Source organism: Podarcis muralis, chromosome 1 (genome assembly GCF_964188315.1).
Source record: "Podarcis muralis chromosome 1, rPodMur119.hap1.1, whole genome shotgun sequence".
Taxonomy (NCBI): Eukaryota; Metazoa; Chordata; class Lepidosauria; order Squamata; family Lacertidae; genus Podarcis; species Podarcis muralis.
In genome coordinates, this window is record NC_135655.1 from 17,406,607 (window position 1) to 17,424,758 (window position 18,152).

Genomic DNA, 18,152 nt, shown 5'->3' on the forward strand with positions numbered 1-18,152 from the left:
CTACCCCTGATTTTGCTAAGAAGCACAGTGGAGTCCAAGTGTGCTGCAGAGGGATGAAAGAAAAGCCAAGCAATGCCACATGGACAATGAACAGTTTATTACCAATATGAACACAGATACTGTGAAGCAATGATGTACCGCTGTAATATTGTGATAGCTCTGAGACCAGGGACTTGCTGTCTGACAGCTGGGCATCATTCGGCCTCTTCAGGTGATGCCACAAATAAGGTTTTGTTGGCAAAAAAAAAAAAAAAAGGTCTTCATTTACATTGCAGTCTACCAGTAAAATTACTCTGAAGTCATCTAGTAAAAGCGAATGGTTCACGTGTTTCCTTACCTACTATATACTAAAAAAAAAAGTCATACATTTAAATAAGCAAATACAAAATACAAAAAAAGGCTGACCAACTCTGATGTGCATTGTCAGATGAAATTTTAAAAAATCCAGAAATTTAAATTTTAATATTTTCTTTTTTTAAGATTTTAAGACTTCTCTCTCTCTCTCTGTTTTTTTTTTAAATGAAGCAAATCCAAGGCAGCAGCAAGCCTCAAAGTCTGCTGAGTCTGCTAATAAAAAGGATTTAAGAACAAAAGACAGAGCCAGGTGTCCTCTTTCACCATCTTGGATGGTCTTGGGATGCTCAGAAACGATCCAGTTGCCTTTCACATCCTATGTGGCTTCTAGATGGTTCCATGGCCATTATGTCGTGCTGATTCTACTCAACTCTTGCCTGATGGCTGAAAAAAAGAGGAAACAATTAAAAAAAGGGAATACGCCTGAGCTTACAGTCAAGGCACTATACTGTCATAGCTTCACACCTATGCTAAAGACCACTGACTATATTTTGGGAAGTGGTTAAGATTACAGAGGCGGTGGCGGCAGCAGCAGCAGCAGCAAGAGAAGGACGGTACAGATCCTAGCTGTGCACACACACCATACGCCTGAAGCACCTTGGGAGCTGTAGCTTAACCCCAACAGAGCTACAATTCCCAGCACCCTTAAACTACAGTTCCAGCTATTCGTTTTGGGTGTGTGATGCTTTAAATGTATGAAGGCAGGATCTGCACCATCCTTCCCTTGCTGCTTGGTTCAGGGCTGGCTTACCTGTGGCCCCTCCAGATGTTGCCGGACCACGGCTCTGCACTGCAGGGGGGTTGACCCTTGGGAGTATATCCCTTCAAACTCTACAATTCTCTACAAACTCCCAGCACCTCTGACCACTGTCCTGGCTGGCTGGCAGGGGCTGATGGGAGATGGAGTCCAACAGCATCATAGACTGCCCACATCTGGCTCACAGCAGATGGGATGATGGGAGAGTCGCAGGTAAGCCACCCCTGGCTCCAGCAATATATCGAGCGGCAAGGGTTGCCCTGGAAGGATGCCAAGGCAAGGCTGTTCAGTTGTGTGTGTAAGGCAGGGCTGATGTGGCAGCGAGAGCAAATATAAACATGGGTGCAAAACTGGATTTTTATCGGACATGAGGCTCTGCTGACCTTTCTCTGTGGCACAGGATTCACAAACGTTCAGGACCGAGTGGCAGAAAAAAAGTCTATTCCAGGTGTCTCTCTGGGGAGACTTAATTGTATTGCCTTCTCCATGGGAATAATATTTCTGGGCTAGGAATTGCAGATACACGGGTAGTCAACGCGGCGCCCTTCGGATACGGACCACAAATCCCATCATCCTCAGCCAACACAGCCGACGGTCAGGGATGTTGAAGTTGTCATCCACAGCAACCAGAGGGCACCATGTTGGCTATTCCTGTCCTAAGAAGTAATTCGCAGTGTTTTCACCCGCATTCCCAGTTCCCAGGACTGGATGCGGGAAGCTGAATGGGCTGGCTTGAGCACCATGCAATAAAAGAAATTATCAATGTGTCTTATACATACACTCCATGTTTAAGCAAAGGCATCTCAGCACACTAGAGAGTTTGATAGCTCAGTTGGTTAGGGCATGGTGCCGATAACGCCAAGGTGGCAGGTTCGATCCCTGTATGGGACAGCTGCATATTCTTACATTGCAAGGGCTTGGACTGGATCAGGGGTCGGCAAAGTTTTCGCAGCTTGGGCCAGTTCACGGTCCCGCAGACGCCATGGTGCGCCAGAGCGCGCGCACACATGCGCCAACGCTCCTTCCGGCGAGGAGGAGGCGTGCGCAGCTTCCCATTGGTTGCAGGAGCTTCCTGCAGCCAATGGGAAGCTGCCCAGTGTCACGGAAGGCGGTCCCTGCTCCGCGCCGGTTCAGCATGGCGCATGGGAGCTGACCAAGCGAGTGGCTTGGCCCATGGGCCTTAGGTTGCCGACTCCTGGACTAGATGATCCTCAGGGTCCCCTTCCAATTCTACAGTTCTATAATGCTCACGCACCTGGATTACTGATCAAGCCGTTCAGCAGTGGAACAGACAACCTCAGGTGGAGGTGGACTCTCAGAAAGTGATGGGCAAGTTTGTAAGCAGAGGATGGGAGGCTGTAGCAATGGGCAGAGGATTAGGGAGGCTATCGCAATGGGCTTCCTGCACTGGGTTAGGTGACCTTTGAGGTACCTTCCAACACCTTTGGCCAATGCGAGAATTGCATTTCATGCCCAACCACCCCTCCTCGCTTCTTACCATCGATTATCTCTTCTTTTACTTTGTGTAATTCTTTTACAACTTCCTCCAATATTTCCTTGAAAGACAAAAAAAAAAAATTAAAAAATTAAAATGTCCTAAGAAAGAAAGAAAGAAAGAAAGAAAGAAAGAAAGAAAGAAAGAAAGAAAAGTCCTTTGCATTGGTATAAATGGAACTTCTCCTAACAAAGCACTTAACTGGTCCCTATGAGAGCCAGTGTGGTGTAGTGGTTAAGAGCGGTAGACTCGTAATCTGGGGAACCGGGTTCGCTTCCCCGCTTCTCCACATGCAGCTGCTGGGTGACCTTGGGCCAGTCACACTTCTCTGAAGTCTCTCAGCCCCACTCACCTCACAGGGTGTCTGTTGTGGGGGGGGAAGGAGATTGTGAGCCACTTTGAGACTCCTTAGGGTAGTGATAAAGCGGGATATCAAATCTAAACTCCTTCTTCTTCTATGTTGCATGAGATCGCCTGCATGAACTGCAGAATTGTTTTTATCAGTCACTGACATTGAAGCAGCCATGTGTGGACGTGTACTTGTTTTCCCGTTTATTATGGTGAAAGTGTTGGCATAGCACCTAGCATAAACTTTGGAGTAAGGCTGCAGGTTCTATGTCTGCCCAGGATTACACAGAACTGCTGCCAATAAAGAGTCGCCAATACAGTGGTACCTTGGTTTACGAACTTAATCCGTTTCGGAAGTCCGTTCTTAAACTGAAACCGTTCTTAAACCGAGGCGCCCTTTCCCTAATGAGGCCTCCTGCCACCAGTGCCCTTCCACTGTTCGGCTTCCATTCTTAGACCGAGGTAAAGTTCGCAAACCAGGACACTACTTCCTGTTTTGCGGATTTCGTAAACCGATAGTTCGTAAACAGGGCTGTTCTTAAACCGAGGTACCACTGTACTGGGCAATAGGCCTGACCTGGTATTACAAGGCTACTTCCTAAGTTCTTATTTACAGTGAGAAGCTGTAACCCAAAGAATAAATGAAAAACTGCTCTTATCTGCATCCAGATCCAGCGCCGAGGGCCTTCTGGCGGTTCCCTCATTGAGAGAAGTGAGGTTGCAGGGAACCAGACAGAGGGCCTTCTCGGTAGTGGCACCCGCCCTGTGGAACGCCCTCCCTTCAGATGTGAAGGAAATAAGTAGCTATCTTATCTTTAGAAGACATCTGAAGGCAACCCTGTTTAGGGAAGTTTTTAATATTTAATGCTGTATTGTTTTTAACACTTGATTGGGAGCCGCCCAGAGTGGCTGGGGAAACTCAGCCAGATGGGCGGGGTATAAATAATAAATTATTATTATTATTATTATTATTATTATTATTATTATTATTATTATTAATTATGTGTGCAAAACTCCCAACTCACTTGTTTCATGCGATCAAAATCTAAGGTGTCCATGGCCACGTCATTGCTGCTGCTTGCAGGTTTCATCCTTGAAAAAGAGAGGAACAAAATAAAACAAAGAGGGACATTCTTCCACGTTTTCTAAAGCCTCTGGCCATGATGTTGACCATTCTTCCTCGCACAAAGTGGTGCATAAAAGCAGGTGGAAGGAGCTCATGAGGGGTTAATTGCTTTGACCCTCCACCGCTCCCTCTTGCATCACCGGGAAGCACTCAGTAGCCAGCATGATCTTGCTAAGCAAGCAGCGCTAAGAAGCATCCACCGTGCGTCACCCGAAAGACGTCGGTTCCCAAGAGGAGAACGCACTGGAAAAGGGGGAGGAGTGAGCTGAATGCATCAGGGTACGTGAGGGTTTTATTATTATTTTTTTAAAAATCTGTAATGCTAATCCAGATAGTTTCTATGACTACTTTACAGCAGAGCCCTTTCGCTGCTGTTAATGATTGACCGTGCCACGTTTGAAAACACAACCCGGAAAGCGGTTTTAATACTTTCTCCTCTCCTAGGCATACCTGCCCTTGTTTCCCTCCGCCCCCCATAAAAGTGCTTTTCAGCCATACGTGGCTTGACGTGCCAACAGAAAAGAGCGCCGTCATCGTCACACAACGGCCACTTCTTAAACATTTGGGCACTACTTGTTGCAGAGCTTGAGGCAAGAGGACCTCATGTGGCCAACACTGTGCAGTGCACGAAGAATGGTTTTACGAGTTGCCAGGTGCAAAAAGGAAGGCCAAACTATGTGGCCAGTTTTTGCAGGATGTGATGATATTATTATTATTATTGAAATTTGGATAGTGCCCTTCACTCGAAGATGAAGCCACAGACTCATAAAGCCACAAGCTGGCCATGCTTGGGTGTAACAGCCATGCTTAGGAAAATTAGCTTGTGCATGAGCTGCCTGAAGACTGAAGCAGTCCCCACTTTGCTCCTTTGTTCGTGGAGCTGAAAACAAACCACAGGCTAGCAGCCTTAGTGTTACACCCAAACCCTTGCAGCACCATGCTAGCCAGCTGAACACAGCTTTATTTCATGAGGGCTTTGCACCGTGAATTTTGCGCTAACAATCTATTACTCTATATTTTAAATTTTGTATATTACCGTATTTTTCGCTCTATAAGACGCACTTTTCCCCGCCTAAAAAGTAAGGGGAAATGTGTGTGCATCTTATGGAGTGAATGCAGGTGTGCTCTTTAAAGGGATGAAGGCTCCCCTTGCCCGGGAGTGGCTGCGCGCAGCTATCCCATAAGCCAGGACAGCAAGAAGGATCGCTGCGCAGCGATCCCGCTTGCTGTCCTGGCTTATGGGATTCAGAATTTTTTTTTTTCTTGTTTTCCTCTTCCAAAAACTAGGCGCGTCTTATAGTCTGGTGCGTCTTATAGAGTGGAAAATACGGTATATGTTTCCTATTCCCCCCCACCCCACGAAAACCTCTTTGAAAAACATATGGTAGAATAAACAAATAAATAAAATGATCCCAAGAAAAAATCGCTCCTGGAGGCTGCTCTTTGGCAAAGAATTGAAGTCGCCGCTTGTGGTGTTATAGTCCCCTTTAAGGCTAGCATGTGGGGACAGCTCCACACACTCCTGTGACAAATTGCAGCCTTGGGGCAGAATGTTCATCAGCAAGATGACACAGGAGGACAGAGCTAAAACAAACCATTCCACAAACCTGATTCTGATCAGACCACCACTACCCCTGGGCTGCTATTTAAGGTTTTGCTTTCTTCTTCTTCTTCTTCTTCTTGTAACATCACACAGTGCCAAACTATGCATTCAATATAATGCGTTGTTTGGCTCTCAAAAAATGTACTGCATTATCAGAGGGCTACATAATGTATAGCTTTGCAGAATTGTGCAAACTAGCACCGTAGTATTTTGGGGGAGAGTTTTATCTCTACGCAAAAGTCATCGAGACCAACGTTTGCTCAACGGCAGGGAAGCGGACATAGTGGCAAGTTGCATGAAGGCCGGCAGGAAGTTAGCTGACGAACGAAAGGATTTGCGTGAGTTCGCAACGGATAAGCCGCAAAGAGGAGAGAGAGGAGCCAGAGCAGTTTTTCAATACCTAAAGGTTGGTTGGAACTGAACGGGGCTCTTTGGTTCAGGACTCCTCCCCACTGATGGATTTCTATAGCGAGAGAGGATATGACATGAGCGCATGCAGCTGCAGCATGGGCACATTCCAATGCATGCTGGTGGACCCACAAAGGAAGACCCCCCCCCCCCCCCCGCAGCTCACCTAGAGAGTAGCGCAGTGACAGGTTTTTCCACAGAGTTGCTTCTCTCCCAAGGCTTCTTTCCAGCGTCTGCTTAAAAAAGAAATCCATGCAAAGTGAACAAAAGAGAGCTTAGCTTTGTGGTGCTTTCCCCCTCTTCCCCATCATTATCGTAACAACAAACAAACAACAGCCCTGTATAGGGAAGTTCTTAATGCTTAGTGTTTTATTAAGTCTCTTTATTATGTTGGAAGCTACCCAGAGTGGCTGGGGCAACGATATGCCAGTATCTCGTTTGTAGCATTAAGCTCGCATCTGGAAACAAACCAAGATTTATCTATTGATGGAGACTGGTTGTATTTAAGTTCCTGTAATATACAAAAGATTCCATAGATCAATATTATGTTACCCCAGAATGAGCAAGAAAAAAATAATAAATCTGCATATTTTTATTGAATCTTTCAGAAGACGCTTTCAAGTTGTAAGATGTTCATCAGTGATGATTTGCAAAAAAAAAAAGTTGCTATTCATGACTGGCTGAGAAGTAAAACACTTGACATTAAAAAAAAAAAGATTTATCTATTGAACCTGGGACTCCCCCCCCCCCCGCCAGAGAGACCACCCAGAATCCTCTAGGCCTCCTGCAACTTCTGTGTTTTTATGCAGCGCACAGTCCTCTCCATGGGCTGCTTGTTCAGTACCGGGACGGTGAAGTCAGGCTCCAGCACTGACCTACTTGCTGACTGCTTTCAAAGGGAGAGCAGCGCGTAACGGAACGGAATACCTGAGGAATTTTGCTGCTGAACAGGGCCTCGCGTACCGGGGGAAGGAGAGGTGCTAGCCTCCTCCTAGAAAACAAGCAAACAAAGCTTCGGATTAACATTTCGGAAGAACTCGTACTTTCCTACGACTGCTATGTTAGGAGCAACTTTTTTCTGTAAAAGAACGTAGAAGATAAGTAGGGCCCTGCTGTATCTCAGACCAAAGGCGCAGGCAGTCCAGCATCTTCTCGTGCCAGTGGCCAATCCGATGCCCATGGGAAGCTCATAAGCAGAACCCCAGCAGAACAACACTCTCCACAGCTACGACTTCCTGCAACAGGTATTCAGAGGCATACTGCCTCCGACAGAGGAGGTAGAAAAAAGAGGAAAGGGAAAGGACCCCTGGACGGTTAAGTCCAGTCAAAGGCGACTATGGGGTTGTGGCGCTCATCTCGCTTCAGGCCAAGGGAGCTGGAGTTTGTCCACAGACAACTTTCTAGGTCATGTAGCCAGCATGACTAAACTTCTTCTGGTGCAACAGAACATTGTGGTGGAAGACAGAGCACACAGAAACGCCGTTAACCTCCCTGCCGCAGCGGTAACTATTTATCTACTTGCACTGGCATGCTTTTGAACTGCTAGGTTGGCAGGAGCTGAGACCGAGCAATGGGAGCTTGCGGGGATTTGAACCACTGACCTTCCAGTCTATGCACTCTGCCATAGTTGAAGACTGCCACTGCAGGATTCCCTACAAAGAGTTTGCCCACATGGAGGTTACGTCCCTGAAGATTTGCCCCACTACTTACTGGTTTGCCCAGTCTACAAGGACCTAAGAGCATTCTTGTTCAAGGATTTAAATCCCCCAGTTGACAGATTGGTTGGGTATCTGATTAACTTTTTATTAGGGGACAGATCCCTCTACACCTTTGAAAAAGTGGCCTGCTGTGCTATTATAGTGTCAGTTTAAGAAAGGTTTCTGGGGATAAGTTTAATTATTTGGGGGAGCAAATAGAAAGCCTTGTTTTACTAATCATTTTAACTGTGTAATATATTTCATTCTGCTTTATCTATTTTGCAATGGCCTCAGCTACAGAAATAAATAATGTTCGTATTTGCATTCATGGCAAGTGGACATTATATAGCCTGTCCTACTACTAAAGATCAGAGGGTTTCTCCCCCCTCTGCAAAATACAACAGGACTGGGCTTCACTTCTTTTGTATTACAGAGCATTCTTCCCAAAGGAACCCCTCTCATTCCCTTCACATAGGACACAATATAGGAGTGTTTTACACGGCTCCATATATGTTTGTGTGCATGACTGTGTTCAGACAAAACATTAAGCCATAAACCATTGTTTGGTAAATCAGTCCGTGTGCGAGTTCAGTGCTGGTTTATGCAGCTCAAGCTCAGAGATCGCAGAGGGATCTGGCGAATTGAAGTGGACACACCTAATTTGATCTGCCTGGACCAAAGCAGATATCGAAGCTGCAGCTCACTTTGAAACCCACACACTGCGAGATTCTCGTTCTCTTACAAATTTTAATACACGGTGGTCCGAGAGCCAAACGCCTGTTTTCATTTGTTTTTTAAAGAAAGCAATTTCATGTACGTGTACGTATTCCACGTCAAATTTCCTCGATATTAAAAGTGAGCTGGAAACAATGTTTGTAAATTACACAAAAAATTACTTAACCTCCCGCCTGTCCCCGAGAGTGATGACACGCCATCAAGTCATGATGTCAACGTGTGTGGAAGGAGGACCTCTGCATGGCGGCCAGTCACTCTTAGGCAGCTAAAATCGCTTCATTTGACTGCAGATTGAAAACTTCGTTTTGTGCAGAAGGCGAACTCGCAGCAGAAAAGAAACGAGGTTGCAAGCGACAAATGCACAGAGGAATGGAAAACAATGCCTTCTTACACCAGCTGGTTTGGGAGACATTTTTCACTACTGCAAACTCCACAGTGTGAGGAGGTGTTCCACTTACGTTTTGGCTTTCCTCTTCTTTTTTGTCGGCTGGCTTGTCCGACTGTGATGCTGCTTTCCTCCTTAGGACAGAGTGAAGGGAGAGACTATAAACTAGTTCCTCGGATAAATATTCACCGACCACAGAATTCAGAGAACCAGCGAGTTCATACGTGCTCTTTCCTCCCCCATCCCCTTACCTTAGTTGAATTTATGTGAGTGCGCACAGAAGGCAGAGAGAAGAATCTGTACTAGACAACAAGTAATCCCTATTAAACATGGCAACTGTAGTTGTTTTTCCAGAGGCAATGCGGAAAGCAATAGTAAAGCAGAACTGGGAAGGCTTGTCAGAGTTACTTTGGTGGTTGCTTTTACTAGAACCCCAAGATCTACCAACCAGAGTCAAGTGCAGAAGACATATGGTTGGAATTAAGAACACAAAGAGCACCAGGAGAGCTCTGCTGGGTCAGGTCAATTGCTGATCAAGTTCAGCATCCAACCAGATGCCGATGAGAATGGATTTCAGAGGCATATCCCTTTCAAGAGTGGAGGTAGAACATTGTAGCTGGTAGCGACTGGAAACCTTCTCCTTGAACTGCTGCAATCCTCTTTCAATTCACCCAAGTAGTTGGCCATCATCACATATTATTTGGGAGCGAATCCTATAGAGCAGGGTATCCCAAACTTGGGTCTCCAGCTGTTTTTAGACTACAATTCCCACCATCCCTGACCATTGGTCCTGCTAGCTAGGGATGACGGAAGTTGTAGTTCAAAAAACAGCTGGAGACCCAAGTTTGGGAAACCATGCCGTAGAATAACTATGCACTGTGTGAACATGGTGCCTGGCCAAATTCTGAGCCTAGATGTTGGTTTACAGGATCAGAATTGAACTGACCCTCACAGTATTTTCACACAAAAGCCCACTCCTGGTTAGCGTTCTTCACTTCAACACCATCTCCAAGGTGGGAAAAGCTGTGTTGTTGTTGCTATGGTTAAACAACCGGGAGTTGCTATGGTTAAACTCTTGCCAATCTACTACTACAGATCACCCAGGGTTCTACTGGTAGATCCCAATGTACATTCTAATCCCCTGCCCCCCTGCTGTGGAATTTTGGCAGCTCCTTGGCTTGAAAACCTCCAAGGACAGTCGCCCTGGTCTCCCTAAGTTAGAGATTAGCAACTAGGTTAATCAGGCCTATAGTGGGCCAAATCTACCTCTCCCTCCTCGCTAAGATTCTTGGAACCGTTTGGGGGTGGGGAAATTAGATAAGAGGCAGTGTTACTCACAGATAATACACAACATCCCACCCCTCAATTACTGTAGGCAGGAGTGAGAACCACCAACCTTTTCGCCAGTAGTTTATTCATTTCTTCCATTAGTCCGCCTCCACCACTACTCGTCCTATTGGCATCGCCCTTGGAAGCACCACTGGGACTAGAACCTCCTGAGGCATCCTCTGGCTTTTAAGACAGAAACCAGCATTTTAGATCTGGGCACTAAGGGGGTCCAATTTCGCTGTCTAAGCAGAGAAAGGCAGCAAAAAAAATCCAAGGCACTAAGGGCAGCTGTCGCTGTCAAGACAACTAGTGGCTGAAACATAATAGGAGGCCATCTGTGAATTTTGTGTGTGTGTGTGTGTTGCTTTACTAATTAGTTGTTTGAAGGACACAAATCTTCATGTTATCATCTTCTTCTTCTTCTTCTTCTTCTTCTTCTTCTTCTTCTTCTTCTTATCTCATTATTATTTTTAAAGGAATATTTATTCGTTGCACTGGTGTGTGCATGCACACCTATGAAGTGTTATGATACAATGACGTGTATCTATTTTATAGAGACTGAAGCACCTTAGTTGTAACCACATCACGTGAACGCAAGCCTTACTGAGAGAAGCATAAATTACTTCCATGGAACAGCAGCAATCTGCAGAGTGAATACGACACACATGCATCCACTGTACGGAGTTTATCTTTTAAAAATGGGCTTGCTGATTGGCCTGGGAATTGCTGAGGGACACAGGGGCAGAAAAACCTGAAGGTGCTATTGCCTGCACACACATCATGTGACTTGAGAGCGGCCAGCCATCTAATCCAGAGCTATGCATGCTGAGTTGGGTAGGTAGCCTCATTCACTCAGAAAAGATGTCCATGCTAACACTCCTCCAGGACATTAGTGTACTGGTTCTAAACTACACCATGAAGTATTAATATTAATTAAACTTCTTCTGGTGCAACAGAACATTGTGGTGGAAGACAGAGCACACAGAAACGCCGTTAACCTCCCTGCCGCAGCGGTAACTATTTATCTACTTGCACTGGCATGCTTTTGAACTGCTAGGTTGGCAGGAGCAGGGACCGAGCAACGGGAGCTCACCCCGTTGCGGGGATTTGAACCGTCGACCTTCTGATCGGCAAATCCAGAGTGGAGTCTCTAAGACGGTTGAATGGAGCCTTTCATGCCTCTTTCCAGCAACTCCTGCAGCCAAGCTGATACTAAACACATTGCCCTGCTTTCCATTGGACCACATCAGCGAGGCCGAGAGGGAGGTCCTGTCATCTGGGCAGCCCAGGACCTACATACACACTGCCCAGGCTTGTGTCCCGGGGGAAGCCACTTCGGTGCCACTAACACAGTAGTTTGACTTCACCCAGAGAGGCGCACTCCACTGTCTCTTGAGACAGATGGATGACAACAACAACCCATCTGGAACACCAAAGAATTTAGTGTAATGCGTATGTGTTGGTGGAGTGAGTGCTGCATATTTTGTGTCAGGATTATGCCTTGGCAAGCAGGAGGGTGCCCCTATAATATCTGCCCTTAGATGGAAGGCTAAAGCTGAGAGAGAGGGGCAGTGAGCAACTTGCTTCAGCGGAGCTAGGATTTAAAACTGGGTTCCTGGTCTAAACTCTATGCCACCACAGCCACCGCCAGCAGCAGCAGCCCTCATTCCTTACCCGTTGTACTCTCCTTAGTTTGGCACCAGCCAGAGCTGCCGCTAGTCCCGACACGGACCCGTCGTCAGTGCTGGACCCTCCACCGCCTGCTGGCAACGGGGGCGGCGGGGGTGGCACAGTGCCCGAAGGGGGAGGAGGCGGGGGAGGAGGCGGAGGCGGACCACCAGAGGAAGTGAGTATCCCAGCCGAGGGGTGGCCTGGTGGAAGGACGGGGCCTGGAACAGAAAAGAACAATAATTCAGAAATCACATGGTGCTCCACCCTGCACACTTCTTGCCCCCCTTTCCTTAATCATTGCTCATGTCAGAGCAGACAGGAGACACCGAATTTCTCAGGTTCCCATGATCCACCCAGCAAACAGTATATGTCAAATATCAAAAACTCACTGCTGCTGCCTCTATCAGGCCCCTTGGGGAATAGTTTGGGTTCTGCGCAAGCAAATATTCACAGATCTTCTACAGGGGCAAATGCAGCGGCCCTTCAAGATAGCCACAGTCATACCCCACTCAAAGACACCCCCCTTACAATAATCTTATAATAATTATACAATATAACAATCAGGGATGCATCACAACAATCAGTGTAGATCTCTCTGTGTTGCCTTTCAGCCAGAGCTACTATTTTCTGTGAAATAATAATAATAAGAAGAAGAAGAAGAAGAAGAAGAGTTTGGACTTGATATCCTGCCTTTCACTCCCCTTAAGGGGAGTGTCTCAAAGCAGCTAACATTCTCCTTTCCCTTCCTCCCCCACAACAAACACTCTGTGAGGTGAGTGGGGCTGAGAGACTTCAGAGAAGTGTGACTGGCCCAAGGTCACCCAGCAGCTGCATGTGGAGGAGCGGGGACGCGAACCCGGTTCACCAGATTACGAGTCCACCGCTCTTAACCACTACACTACACTATTTGTCTATTACTCTTCACCCACAGATTTCTTGGACAAATGATTTGGACCACTCCAATATCTTCTTTCAGAGTGACTTAAGTTGTGTTTTCCATCATATGTAACAGAACTTGTACATCATTCTCGTAAAACTGAAGCACATCGTCTTTTCAGTGCTCTGAACGCTTAGCTTTGGAACATATAATGGCTAAAAAACTCCCCTTTCATGCTGATTGGGTGGTTCTAGGATGCTGGAGATAGGGACCCTGCTGCAGAAATAGTAAGGGGGTCTTCAACCCACCATGACCTAGGCCAATACACCACTGATCTTCTCTCTCCCCATCCCTTAGTCACCAGCCGGCAACTCTTTCCCCAGGGTTCAGATCCCAGGCGTCCGCCATGCTTTGGATCATTCAAATGGTATTGCAATAAAGTAGAATATACGAAATAAAAGAAGCAATAAAATATAATTTTTAAAATTCAATATGAATATTTCATGAGATGGATGCGCCCCAACTCCCCTCGTCAACAACAAATCAACATACGCATCACCTGCGGACCAGTTTGGGAATCCTTGATCTAGACATAAATCACTGAAAGATACATTCACACAAAATTCTCCCAATAAAGTAGATTCCACAGATTTTATAGGCAGCTAAACCTGTTCTCTTGTTTAAATATTTGTAGCCTTGAGAGGCTTCTGCATTTCACCCTGGGCCACAACTGAACTTGGCCACTGCAAAAAAGACACAACTGGACTAGACAGATATTTGGGGTCGATACATTTTTATGTTCTAACATATATGCAAAAATGTCCCAGCATCACACTTAACTTAACATTATTCCAAACTTGTAAACATTCACCCGTTCGGTCATCTTTGGCAAATCAAAACTGCTTCCCGGCCACCAGGTTGGGACACTTAGAAAGATGTTATTTATTTTAAAACAGAATACCACTTCAAATAATTTAAAAATAAATAAATCCTTGACTGTTTACATAAACCAATTAAGAATGGGCATTCAGTAAAAGTTTCTGAAAAACTAGATTAGAAACCCAAGATAAAAGCAAAATTATCTATCTATCTATCATCTATCTAATCACAACTAAAACGGAATAGTGTACAAATACAAAGAACTAAAAAGTTAAGGTTGGGCAAAGTTTCCATGAAAGTTTGGGCAAACACTCATTTATAGGTGTTTAAAAATAAATACTGTCTCCATCACGTGAAATACCTGGGGGAGGTGGGTGCTGCATTATGGCTTGGAGATAAAAGCCCACCCTTTAGCTTCTTCTTGTGATTACCAGTGCTTTTTTTCTGGAAGTACGCAACGGTACACAGTACCGGCACCTTTTCGAAGGAGAAGGAGGCGGGAAGGCTCTCAGGTGCACCTAGAGCATCATGCCTCCTTCCCTGAGCTGGGCAAATGATCCCCAGGTTTGGGGAAGGAAGCGCAAGGCTCTGACAGAATCCTGGAGCTGCGCTGCCTCCTTCCCAAAGCCCACGCGCCCATGTCCCGCAGAATGTTGGACGGTAGGACCCATGGTGAAAATAAGGCATGCACAGTCAGGTACTGCGAGTACAGAAAAAAGATATGGTCATTTACTTAACAGGCGTCATGTAAGAACTATATACCAAGATCTTAATGAAGTTCCTTCCAGTAAACATGTAGTGGTTCTACGTGTAATTGTTTTCCCTGGCGCCTAGGAAATTTTGTGCCCAGGGCAGCCACCCAGAGTACCGGCACCCCCCCCCCCCAGAAGCAAAGCACTGGTGACTACTTTCATTTCCCTATGCATTTTTGTGCTAACCCATAAACAATCTCATTCTGTGCCTATAATCTGAGTCCTCAGGGCTTGTATTAAGAAAGAACGTCTCCACCCCCATCGTTCAGCCCGGACACTGAGGTCCAGCTCCGAGGGCCTTCCGGCGGTTCCCTCACTGCGAGAAGTGAAGATACAGGGAACCAGGCAGAGGGCCTTCTTGGTGGTGGCACCCGCCCTGTGAAACACCCTCCCATCAGATGTCAAGGAAATAAAGAACTACCTGACTTTTAGAAAACATCTGAAGGCAGCCCTGATCAGGGAAGTTTTTAATGTTTGATGTTTTATCATGTTTTTAATATTCTGTTGGGAGCCGCCCAGAGTGGCTGGGGATGGATATAAATAATAAATGATGATGATGATGAAATTAACAGGTGCTGCCTATGAGAAGGGCCAATTCTGTGCTGCCCTTTGACAATCAATTGGTCATGAAACAACCAGCAGGGGTCTCCATCATGTCTTACGATCTTGAGCAAATGCAGTTGCTGACTAACCTTGCTCTCCGAAGTTCTTTTACTCAGCCAGAGACTCTCCCATCACTCATGTGTGCATTCTCTGCCTCCCCCTCCCCTAGAATTCCTTATCATACAATTGAGTTAATTTCTACCTGTCTACAGCTTTGTTTCTGTCGCTTAAATCACATTGCTCTCTAAAACCACCAAAGTGTTTGATATTCCTCTTAATTTGGGGTTGTCTTCCAGTCCGTAACTTCCGTTCAAGCCCACAATGAAAAAGTGAAGTAGATCTACAGCGGATTTCAGAATTCTCCAAATGAAAACTCCTGCTCTCTTTATCCCCCCCCCCAATGAGTTTAGCCTTTTAGCCAGGCTGCCTGTGAAGCTACCTTATGCATACCCCTTACAGCATTTTGCTTCTTTTATGCGAATTATTATTAGTATTATTTATTCAATTTATATACCTCCCTTTATCAAAAGATCCCAGAGCGGTGTACAACATTAAAAACACATCACAGAACATCGATGATTAAAAAAAAACCATAATAAGAAGCATACTGACAGACAGCCTAATAATAAAATAGTCATCATAATAACAGGCCTCTCCCCCACAATTTCACAGGCCATAGATTATTTAATAGCCAAAGGCCTGGGTAAAGAGGAATGCTTTTGCCTGGCGCCCAAAGACATGTGATGATGGTGCCAGGAGAGCCTCTCTGGGGAGAGCATTCCACAATCAGGGAGCCACCACAGAAAAGGCCTGTTCTCTTGTTGCCACCCTCCAAACCTCTCTGGGATGGGGGGGACATAAAGAAAATGCCTCAGATGACAAGCACAGGGTCACACCAAAACTGAAACAGAGCATCACCACAAATGAAAGCACTGCTTCGGATGTGCTTTGCCTTCCCTGAAGAAGACTTCCCTTCCAATTCTGCGACCCAAACTGCCCACCTCCCCTCAATATTTCAGTAGCCCTTTTCTGTGGCATAAAAGGGGCTGCTGCAGACCCAGAGCCCTAAGCTAAACAGAGCCACTACGTAGCATTTACAGATTGCTTTAGGCTGTTCAAAATGCTCAGTCACCTCAGTAATTCCTACACCAACCTTGTAAGGGAGGTCAGTACTGTTAGCTGTATAATGCAGATGTTGGCTTGCCTGAGGCCACCTAGCCACTTCCAAGCAAAGCTAAGAGTTGAACCGCAAACTTTGTTGATTACGGCTTGTGCTCTCCGCTGGCACATTGCACTAAAGTCCTCCCTCAGCCTACGAGACTTCTGTACAGGCAATCCGTTAACACAGTGGTTCTCAAAAGGTGTGGTGGCAGGAGAGGGTGGCAATTGCAGCAGGAAGACTCAAGGCCAATCAAAGAAACATTTCTACATTTCAGTGTAGTATAGTATAGTATAGTATAGTATAGTATAGTATCAAAACATTTTTTATTTGCAGAATATGGATAGATATCTTTTCAAAATGAAAGCAGGAGCATCAAGCATGCAAGAATGATAACTTTTTATGTAGCTTCATTGCCTTATTACTTTCTGGAAGCCCCATGGCCACATTATAAAGTAGTTGTGTTCTGTGTTCTAAATCAGCCACTGCTATGAGTTGCTCCTTTTTGTTTCCCAACGTATTTCCTTTCAATAAAACAATCAGGGTGGCGCGAGTTAATTTTTATTCTGGCACAGGGGAAAAACTTTGAGAACCACTGAATTAACATATGCTAACTGGGGAGGGGGCGCGGTCTGCCTCCCTTACAACAGCACTCCCTGTTCTCTCACTGAATGTGCTTAAAAAAAATTCTTTTGCAAATTTTACTTTTTGGTCTCTGGCCTGAAAAAGGTTCTACACTATACTAGTTACGTATGTAGTTCTCTGGGATATAACATCTTTATTGGGGAGCCTATACCCTCCAGATGTTGATGGGACTCCCTATTTCCATCATTCCTGACTGCAGATCATGCTAACTGGGCCCAATGAGAATCAAACAACACCTGGAGAGTTCCATGTTTTTGCCACCTCTGTCCTGCACCCTCCACAGGCACTTAAGCATGCTCTTAAAAGTCTGGTCAAAATTTTGGGCTTATGACCTATTGCTTAAAACCTAAAGGTGTCGCCTAAATATACATAAATGCAATTATTTCAAACCAAGTACTTACTGAAGTGGGAAATGGTTGATGAAGTCATGTAAGGAAGGTTCCTCTTGGACAAATTCACCTCAGATACAGCGGCATAATAAGGAACAAAGTGTGACATGGATGGATAGAGCTGGTGTGGAGAATGAGGCGAATGTTGGGAGGGCCGGGGGAAAGCCTGGATGTAAGACCCCGCTGGGTCGGCTATGACAGGCAGATGCGAAACAGGCACGGCTTCCAAGTACGAGAAATAGGACTCGTCTGTTCTCTTTACCTGGGTCCTAGAGGAGCTCGGAGGAATTTGCGTGGCAAAATGTCCGTCGCGGTGGCCGTTCAGACCTAGCTGAGGTACGTTTGCGGAGGTGTCTTGGACCACGGTATCTGTGGGCCCCCGCATCCTGCCGTTTTGGGCAGGGAGGACAGGGAGGACCACTGGAATATGGGGCTGCAGGAACAGACCCTTTTGTACGGGGGGCGTCAGGGTCACGGGTGGGGAGGGAGGCTGAGGGGAATAGGAGAGAGAGGAGCGCCTGGTGGGCTGAGGAGGGGCGAAGGGGTAATGGGAAGCCGGGGCAGGTGGCGGGGATAAAGAGATGTGCTTGGTGCTTCGTGTCACAGTCCTGTAGCCTGGCCAGGCCGGAGGGATGGAGGAAGCTGGAGATGGAGAGGACTCGGAGGCAGAATGTCGGTGGCAGTGCAGAGGGGGTTCCCTAGGCCCCTGAGGGGGTTTGAAAGAGGCTCTGCCCACAGGGTCAGGGAGAGGAGAAGATGCCGATGAGATAACTTTGGCGTAAGGAGGTGGAGGCGGGACAGCACCCGTGGAAGTGGAAGCATTGTAGTTACTGTAGTCAGGAGGAGGAGACTGGCAGTGGAAGGGGGAAGAAGACACTTTTATCTGAAGGGTGGAAACTAAAAATAACAGAAAAGGAAAAGGGGGGTGGAGAGGAGAAAG

At 46.2% G+C, this 18,152-nt stretch overlaps 1 protein-coding gene across 13 annotated transcripts in view; it reads right to left on the minus strand.

The window, feature by feature from the left end:
• Positions 1-82: 82 nt before the first annotated feature.
• The window catches only part of EVL (Enah/Vasp-like), a 124,989-nt gene continuing 106,919 nt past the window's right edge, over positions 83-18,152 (minus strand). For 4 of the 13 annotated variants that reach the window (XM_028711746.2, XM_028712208.2, XM_028712302.2 and 1 more), the window contains 10 exons: positions 17,225-18,109; positions 11,912-12,126; positions 10,305-10,420; positions 8,982-9,042; positions 7,019-7,082; positions 6,258-6,327; positions 6,084-6,146; positions 3,980-4,046; positions 2,610-2,667; positions 83-738 (listed from right to left, as the gene is read on the minus strand). In XM_028711746.2, coding sequence (XP_028567579.2) covers positions 701-738; positions 2,610-2,667; positions 3,980-4,046; positions 6,084-6,146; positions 6,258-6,327; positions 7,019-7,082; positions 8,982-9,042; positions 10,305-10,420; positions 11,912-12,126; positions 17,225-18,109 — 1,637 coding nt within the window. In that variant the 3' untranslated portion in view covers positions 83-700. The remainder of the gene's footprint in view (positions 739-2,609; positions 2,668-3,979; positions 4,047-6,083; positions 6,147-6,257; positions 6,328-7,018; positions 7,083-8,981; positions 9,043-10,304; positions 10,421-11,911; positions 12,127-17,224; positions 18,110-18,152) is intronic. The other 9 variants (XM_077924124.1, XM_028711930.2, XM_028711846.2 and 6 more) reach the window with 9 other exon arrangements.